Source organism: Priapulus caudatus, unplaced genomic scaffold, assembly GCF_000485595.1.
Source record: "Priapulus caudatus unplaced genomic scaffold, Priapulus_caudatus-5.0.1 Scaffold733, whole genome shotgun sequence".
NCBI classification, from domain to species: Eukaryota; Metazoa; Priapulida; class Priapulimorpha; order Priapulimorphida; family Priapulidae; genus Priapulus; species Priapulus caudatus.
Genome location: NW_014577794.1, coordinates 144,396 through 153,875, shown reverse-complemented (window position 1 = coordinate 153,875; position 9,480 = coordinate 144,396). Strand labels below are relative to the sequence as shown.

The following is a 9,480-nucleotide window of genomic DNA, read 5'->3' as shown; positions in this document are numbered from 1 at the left end:
GTTAGGGTTAGGGTTAGGGTTAGGGTTAGGGTTAGTGAGAAATAGCTAAACGAGCCAGGTCAAACAGAGGTCAGGGGGACATAGACCCTACGAGCAGTAGTAATAGTAGTAATTTTAAGACTGGGATCTGTAGCTGTTGGCTCACTCTGAATGGCACGACAGGTTATATATGCAGACTTGTGGTGTCTTATCCACTGATTAATTTCTTATTATGACAGAGGATGGATATATCAAATTTAGTTATAATGATGCTACGGCAAGCATACAAAAAAATCAAATGATTTTTTAAGACTTTTAAATTAGTAAGAGTAAAAACTTAACTTTAGGGTGATACTCCATTAGAAGTGTTTGCAACTTTAATGTCATTAATGGTCATAATAGCATAATATATATATATATATCAGGAGTAGATAATAGGGAAGGAGTGTGACTTCAATAAACAGATTGCCGGTGCGGTATCTCCGGATTGCGGGTGTATACGAGGAAACGATTTCGCACGATGCTAGGCGAATGTACTGTGTACGATTTGAGCTCAAGTTGGATGAGTTACGCGTAGTAAATCGTAGGTATTATAAGGCTAGTAAATGACGAATTTTTCTTGTTTATTGAAGTCACACTCCTTCCCTATTATCTACTCCTGATATATATATATATGGTCATATATTATAGTTTGTGGTTTAATGTCATTTAGGTTAGGGTTAGGGTTAGGGTTAGGATTATCAATCATTAATCATTAATCATTAATAATTAATGATATCAAAGTTGGGAACACTCCTAATGGAGCGTTGGCCTAACCCTGTGCCGAGGTGAATGAGAGTGGTTGTCATGCAGGTGGTAGTGATGAATGTAATAGTTTCCACCATTTCTTTCAGTGAAATGCCTGCATCTTGGCTGAGCAACAAGTTCATGGAGCTTGGGTTGGAGGTTTATTCACAGAACTTTTCCATGAATCATCCATTAAAAAAGCACACTGTATGTATATCATGTCATCCAAATTGGCTAGATTTCTCTGATAAAAACCTTCACAATCATGTAGGTACAATGGGAAAATGCTCAAAGTCATTTTAATGCCTATACCCACTGACAGTACAATGATACATTCTGTTATGCTAGTCTATCTTTTGTCTTTATTAAATATATGCTGGAGATGTACTAATCATACTGTATTATCTGTGGTTGCAGGTCGTTAGTGGGACAAACGTTTACGCGATCATGAGAGCTCCTAGGATGGCCAGCACAGAAGCTGTAGTGCTCAATCTGCCCTTCAGGAAGTCGAATCTTCCCGGTGTTGCTCTGTCCCTGGCCGTCGCAAAGTATTTCAGGAGTCAGTGACAGCGATGCACATTTATATATATATATATATATGCAATTAAATTAGCTATAATGTGTAAAAGGTTAGATTTTAGCTGCTAAATTTAATCTGCTGCATTAGCAGTAACATGTTGCTGGTGAAAAAGGGTTTGCTGATTACTAATGGGAATTATTATCTAGTCTTATTTTACCTATTTTAAACATAATTTTAGTTTGCATTGTATTGCATATGTGAATGAGCTACGTAGCCTACCATGAACCTGTATATTTTTCATATACAATTCTATATACTTAAATCGTGATTTTACTGGTAAAGTTATATATTATATATATATTTCACCAGGGCATGCCTACTGGGCAAAGGATGTAATATTCCTCGTATCAGAGCAAGACCAGCTTGGTGTCCTAGCATGGCTGGATGCATACCATCACCATGATGACAGCAACTCAGATTGTGAGTTATTTCATATGGTCTTTAAATCAGAAACATTTTGCAGTGTAAAGGCCAAGACACACTGCATCGACAGCGACCGACCGTAACGACAAACGACTTTTCAGAAAATTAGAAACTATTGTTTCTTATGAGCCATTGCACACACACGCGACAACGACCAGTGACAACCTCAACGACAAAAATATTTAAAAACGTTTCTATCTCCTGCGACAGTCGCGAGCAACACTTTACAAATAGCCAATCGCAGCCATTTCCATCGGCACGTGACATTACGATTACGTCATAAATAACCCATAATGCTAGCCAAGACGTAGACTTGTCTCCGGCGCTAAACTCGCGCCGCATGTCACAAACAATGGGGCCGCGAACCAGTCTAACCAAAGCGTGCAAGCTGTGGCAAGCTAGACACAGTACGTAAAGTACATGATAATTTGTTGCGTATATTTTACTTTATTATCTTATCTTTATACCTAGAGAGTTTTTGCAGCCTGTTATTTAAAAGCAGCAGCATGAGTTTTTGCCGTTTGTTCATGTGATGATGTGTACCACTGTGGCGAGTGCTGGGTGAACTTTGACCTAACGTCGGTCGCTGTCGCTGCAGTGTGTTTGCGCCAGTTGCCGCGACTTTGTTGTTTGTCGTTACGGTCGGTCGCTGTCGCTGCAGTGTGTCTTGACTTCAATGCTGCTAAACCTTTAAAGTTGTATAAGCATTTTCAGCAGGAGGCTTCACAGTCATTGAATATTTCTTGTATTGGTAGCATTTTTCCCGCTTTTAAACGTAAATGCGTGATCATTTGCAGAGTTCGCATACAAGCCTTCGCACATCGTAGGTGGTGACACTCTACACACGTTCCTATTCCAGTTTTGAAAAGCTCAAATCTAGAGTCCAGAGCTGGCTCCATCCTTGCAGCAATTAGCCTGGAAATTCTAGCTGATCGGGTCACAACATTTGATATGCAAGTGGAAGGCCTGGATGGACAGCTACCCAATTTGGACCTGTTTAACTTAGCTGTGCGACTCTGCCACACTGAAAATATATCTCCGACATTTCATGGCAAGGTAATAATGGCTGTGTAGACATGTGTGTAGTCAATAAAATGTAGATTGCCTTGTGATCGGTTCTTGCATCCTTGTATTTTGATTTCACTAACAAGATTATGACAAAAATTCTCGTAAATTAACGTTATAAGTTTAGACTGAAAATCGATTGGAACAGAAGTTGCAGTTGCTATTTTGCATTTACTTACTTGCATGTGTTTTAACTCAGGCTAACCACCGATCACCAAGATCTCAGAAGGGGTACATTCATGCCCTGACAACCATGCTATCTATGGTCATAACTCAAGCTTCAGGTCAACCTTCAGGAAACCACGGTCTCTTCCAGCGTTTCAACATCGAGGCAGTATCAATGGTTGGGTCAAGGCAAAAGGGAACTTCCTACGGCTTTAAGCAAATGGGAAGGTGTGAAATGTGTTACTAATTTTGCAATTTTATTATAAAAACATATTTTGCTCTCTTTTTCATGGATATACCAAAGTCAGCTTACATATTGACATTATTGACCTACATGCTAAACCAGTAGAATGTAAATTTCATATGAATTTCAAAGATTTTAAGATATTTCAATCTACGCCAATTCCTTGTACCTACCCATACATGTGAATAATGGTTTTATTAGTCCTTCGACCAGTAGGGTGACCTATCAGTTTATCTCAATTAAGTTTGTTGCATAGGTAACTGGGAAGCATCCCCGGTCTTCACGTGTTGTTGCAGAGTGGTGGAGGGAATCGTCCGCAGTCTGAACAACCTGCTAGAACGCTTTCATCAGTCATTCTTCTTCTATCTCCTGCCATCCACGGACCGCTATGTCTCCATAGGCATGTACATGCCACCATTTGGGTTGATCGTGATTCCTGCTGTTATCAAAGTATCCTTTCATAAGTGTAAGAGCGTGTATCTTACTCAGAATGCTATGCAGCATATGTGTGTTTATATATATATATGTATAGAAGTAAAGTCACACACGAACACCCGTGTAGATAAAAACAAAGTACAGGTATAGAATAAGGGTGTTTAAAATTTAATTGACATGCTTTCGAGATTACAGCCTCGTTCACACGAGACCTCGTATTTATGAAATACGATATTTGCGAAATACCGAATCTGAGACAAATACGCGGCCGAGCGTTCATTTTAATTTACTTTTATTCTCGGGCTGCTTTGCCCCATCAATGAAACGCCACGTTACGCCGATTTTATTGACTTGTTAACACCAAGGCCAACGTGACTTAAACAATCCTGCACTCACCCCCCTTCCCGTACATTAATCAATATGCCGCCCCAGGCACGTATACACAGCCACGCTGTGCTGGCGCTGCACGCTCTCGCGCTTCTTCGGCGACCTTTGATAATATAAAGTGAGGATGTCGTGGGATAGCCGCCCTTCACAATCGCTACAACTGTATTTCATCAATGCTTGGATATATAACGTAAGGAACCAACATTTGATTAAAGTTTTCGACAATTATTTTTACTCGCCAACATGGGCGAGTCAGCTTTAGCTTTCACTCGCCCGATATTATTTTCACTCGACTTTGGCGAGCGGGCGAGTGCCAAGCTCGCACGCTGCATTTGTTCGGGAAAATGTTCCGCAATGTGCGCCAGGCTTTAGCCGGTGAGACGAGCTCACCGATCTCCAGGAGGGTCCTCGCGACCTACGAATCGAGCTGTCCCTCCTCCAGGCGGGTAAACTCGCCAGAATGCGAGTTGAGTTGGCGGTTGGGTTAAGTTGACCATGCCCCCAACTAATGACGTCCTCAACCGTTTCTTGTAGCTACTTGGCACTTAGCTCAACATGGGTAACCCTTTTCTCTGCCACAGGTCAATGAAAAATTATGTGAGCAGAGTGGGTGAGATGTGTTTGCAGCATGTTGAGTCTCACTAGTGGTGTGGATGTTGCAAATAAGATATATCTGCTTGTGTTATTGCACGTGAGATTATTTGTGTTTGATATTATAGGGGCCCAGATTGTCAAAATCACAACAGATATCTCATGCTGTGAAGCCTCCTCTTACTGAACATGCGTATACAACTTTAAAGTTTGGCAGCATTGAAGTAAGACACACTGCAGCGACAGCGACGACCGTAACGACAAACAACAAAGTCGCGGCAACTGGCGCAAACACACTGCAGCGACAGCGCCCGACGTTAGGTCAAAGTTCACCCACACTCGCCACAGTGGTACACATCATCACATGAACAAACGGCAAAAACTCATGCTGCTGCTTTTAAATAACAGGCTGCAAAAACTCTCTAGGTATAAGGATAAGTATATAAAGTAAAATATACGCAACAAATTATCATGTACTTTACGTACTGTGCTAGCTTGCCACAGCTTGCACGCTTTGGTTAGACTGGTTCGCGGCCCCATTGTTTGTGACATGCGGCGCGAGTTTAGCGCCAGAGACCAGTCTACGTCTTGGCTAGCATTATGGGTTATTTATGATGTAATCCGTAATGTCCACGTGCCGATGGAAATGGCTGCGATTGGCTATTTGTAAAGTGTTGCTCGCGACTGTCGCAGGAGATAGAAAGGTTCCTAAATATTTTGTGCGTTGAGGTTGTCACTGGTCGTTGTCGCGTGTGTGTGCAATGGCTCATAGGAAACAATAGTTTCTAATTTTCTGAAAAGGTCGTTTGTGCGTTACGGTCGGTCGGCTGTCGATGCAGTGTGTCTTGGCCTTTACACTGCAAAATGTTTCTGATTTAAAGACCATATGAAATAACTCACCAATCTGAGTTGCTGTCATCATGGTGATGGTATGCATCCAGCCATGCTAGGACACCAAGCTGGTCTTGCTCTGATATGAGGAATATTACATCCTTTGCCCAGTAGGCATGCCCTGGTGAAATATATATATAATATATAACTTTACCAGTAAAATCACGATTTAAGTATATAGAATTGTATATGGAAAAATATCAGGTTCATGGTAGGCTACGTAGCTCATTCACATATGCAATACAATGCAAACTAAATTATGTTTAAAATAGGTAAAATAAGACTAGATAATAATTCCCATTAGTAATAGCAGAACCCTTTTTCACCCAGCAACATGTTACTGCTAATGCAGCAGATTAAATTTAGCAGCTAAAATCTACCTTTTACACATTATAGCTAATTAAATTGCATATATATATATATATTTATATATAAATGTGCATCGCTGTCACTGACTCCTGAAATATACTTTGGCGAGCGGCCAGGGACAGAGCAACACGGGAAGATTCGACTTCCTGAAGGGCAAATTGAGCACTACAGCTTCTGTGCTGGCCATCCTAGGAGCTCTCATGATCGCGTAAACGTTTGTCCCACTAACGACGCTGCAACCACAGATAATCACAGTATGATTAGTACATCTCCAGCATATATTTAATAAAGACAAAAGATAGACTAGCATAACAGAATGTATCATTGTACTGTCAGTGGGTATAGGCATTAAAATGACTTTGAGCATTTTCCCATTGTACCTACATGATTGTGAAGGTTTTTATCAGAGAAATCTAGCCAATTTGGATGACATGATATACATACAGTGTGCTTTTTTAATGGATGATTCATGGAAAAGTTCTGTGAATAAACCTCCAACCAAGCTCCATGAACTTGTTGCTCAGCCAAGATGCAGGCATTTCACTGAAAGAAATGGTGGAAACTATTACATTCATCACTACCCCTGCATGACAACCACTCTCATTCACGCTGCGGCACAGGGTTAGGCCAACGCTCCATTAGGAGTGTTCCCAACTTTGATATCATTAATTATTAATGATTAATGATTAATGATTGATAATCCTAACCCTAACCCTAACCCTAACCTAAATGACATTAAACCACAAACTATAATATATGACCATATATATATATCAGGAGTAGATAATAGGGAAGGAAGTGTGACTTCAATAAACAAGAAAAATTTCGTCATTTACTACCTTATAATACCTACGATTTACTACGCGTAACTCATCCAACTTGAGCTCAAATCGTACACAGTACATTCGCCTAGCATCGTGCGAAATCGTTTCCTCGTATACACCCGCAATCCGGAGATACCACACGGGCAATCTGTTTATTGAAGTCACACTCCTTCCCTATTATCTACTCCTGATATATATATATATTATGCTATTATGACCATTAATGACATTAAAGTTGCAAACACTTCTAATGGAGTATCACCCTAAAGTTAAGTTTTTACTCTTTACTAATTTTAAAAGTCTTAAAAAATTTTTGATTTTTTTGTATGCTTGCCGTAGCATCATTATAACTAAATTTGATATATCCATCCTCTGTCATAATAAGAAATTAATCAGTGATAAGGACACCCACAAGTCTGCATATATAACCTGTCGTGTCCATTCAGAGTGAGGCAACAGCTACAGATCCCAGTCTTAAAATTACTTACTATTACTACTGCTCATAGGGTCTATGTCCCCCTGACCTCTGTTTTGACCTGGCTCGTTTAGCTATTTCACTAACCCTAACCCTAACCCTATATATATTATATTATATATATATATATATATATATATATATATATATTATTATATATATTGGTCAGAAAATAGCTAAACGAGCCAGGTCAAACAGAGGTCAGGGGGACATAGACCTTATCTTGCATTACTACTATTACTGCTACATTGCATTAGAAAGCAAACACTACTGCTATCAGTGTCTGAAAAACTTGGAAAATGTTTGTAACAATTAATAATGGCACTCAAATTTCTTTAAAAAATTCTTTTTAAGTCACATTATTAAAAAAAAGTCTACGTATTACTTGAGGCTTGCCAGGGTCTATGTCTCCCTGGGTATACCGAACGTACCCTGGTACTATCTAATATTCCCGGACCGTACCGTCGCCTACTCCCCTAAACGAGTCTGGGAGTCGCCTACGCCTACTCCCTAACCCTAACCTGCTAACCATATCAAATAGTTACCAGGGTACGGAACGCAGTACCCAGGGAGACATAGACCCTAATCAGCATTACTTGACAACATACTTGTTTGTGTTTTGCAAACACGCTCCTCAGTTCTTCATAGTAAGTGTTTTGAGTCTCTTTCCGCAAGTTAAACTCAGACTGCAGCAAGCCAGGGAAGAGAGAGCATTCTCTGAGAAATATGTGCCTATAGAAAATATTAACAGATTGCATTACTTGTACTTACATTGCTTTTGCAACAACACTTACAGTAGGGCATCAGTGCATAGAAATAATATATACATACATAGATAGATAGATATAATAATAGATAGTCTTCTATACTATTTCTATGGTACTATGGCACCATTCTCAGGGTGTAAACTAAAAATAAAAAACTTCGGCCCAACGTGGGGCTCGAACCCACGACCGCCAGGATTAAGAGTCCTGTGCTCTACCGCCTGAGCTAGCCGGGCTATTATAGCTATAGCATTTTCAAAGTATCTATATCGAATCAGGCAATCACTTCCTTTACATAAACATGCAATAATTAATAGAAAATATGAATAGTATATGATATCCAGTGTCAGAATATTATTTTTTTATGACTTCTTTCGAAGCATTGTTTCAGGGGTAATAATTAAATTTTAAGAGGAGAAAGATAACTTGGATGGCTGCCAAGGCAAACTAGAAGAAACTACACTGATAGTGATTACTGATACTGAGTGATAGTGATTAATACCGCGCAATACCACTTTGTCGGAGGAAAATGGAAGGTCATGGTGTGGCATATATTATTAGTAAAGAACAACATAGAACCACAATGGGACTACACTCCTTAAGTTCATGCCACAAACTTTTTGCCACGGCATGGGGTATAATCAAAGATGATATACAGTTTCCATGGCAATGCCTTGACCCGATGCGTAGCACAAAAAATGGTCACGCAACATCTAGACTTCATAGGTGAATCAAGTGTATGAAGTTTCAATAAAATCCCTTGAAAACGTGGAAGTAGTTCGTGCCACAAAATTTTGCAACGGACGCGACTGCCCGCCCCGCGCCGCACCGACCGACAGCCATATAAGATGCCTCCTATATAGTATACCCCCTTCAAACTTCGTTTTGCGGCGGTATAAATATTAAAATATTCCTTCAATATAGGGGAACCAAGGGAAAGTAAAGGAAGAACACATACATACAAAGATGGTAATGGTAAAAACTTCATTATTGATATCTGTGATGCATTCAGTTACACAAAAACCTCATCAATTATCAGTGAATCATCCATCAATTACCATGATGAACTAAGACTGTTAAAATATTGGTGCAAAAAGTGATGGCAAACAAATTGAAATGACAGACAGCCAGATTCCGAAAAAACCATCAAATCTACTCCATTCTAAATCTATATAATTGTTTGTTATTGATGCTTGGGAAATTTTAAGAGAATTGTATTTTTTCATGTGGTAAGTAGCTCTAATCATGCAGTCCTTCACTCTATCACTGGATTATACAACTAAGTATGCAGGAACCGCCATAGGGTATCTTTGCAACGTGTCTCGCTATATTGTAGCCATTGGTACAATAAAAAAGGCACTAACTAATAAAATAAACGTGTTGGCTTTAGTCAACGACTCCAAGCTCTAACTCGACCTGCCATCATTTTGACAATCTGGGCCCCTATAATATCAAACACAAATAATCTCACGTGCAATAACACAAGCAGATATATCTTATTT

The 9,480-nt window shown here is 39.7% G+C and overlaps 1 protein-coding gene and 1 non-coding gene across 2 annotated transcripts in view; one reads left to right on the top strand and one right to left on the bottom strand.

Moving 5' to 3' along the window:
• LOC106813171 (glycosylphosphatidylinositol anchor attachment 1 protein-like) overlaps window positions 1-9,480 on the top strand; it is an 18,642-nt gene that overhangs the window by 1,087 nt on the left and 8,075 nt on the right. Inside the window, exons 2-7 of the mRNA XM_014817240.1 lie at window positions 873-972; window positions 1,183-1,324; window positions 1,655-1,765; window positions 2,628-2,824; window positions 3,033-3,226; window positions 3,539-3,692. Of these exons, the coding sequence (XP_014672726.1) occupies window positions 877-972; window positions 1,183-1,324; window positions 1,655-1,765; window positions 2,628-2,824; window positions 3,033-3,226; window positions 3,539-3,692 (894 nt within the window). The 5' untranslated portion in view covers window positions 873-876. The remainder of the gene's footprint in view (window positions 1-872; window positions 973-1,182; window positions 1,325-1,654; window positions 1,766-2,627; window positions 2,825-3,032; window positions 3,227-3,538; window positions 3,693-9,480) is intronic.
• Trnak-cuu lies at window positions 8,141-8,214 on the bottom strand. The gene has a single exon. It is a non-coding gene; the product is annotated as a tRNA-Lys (tRNA).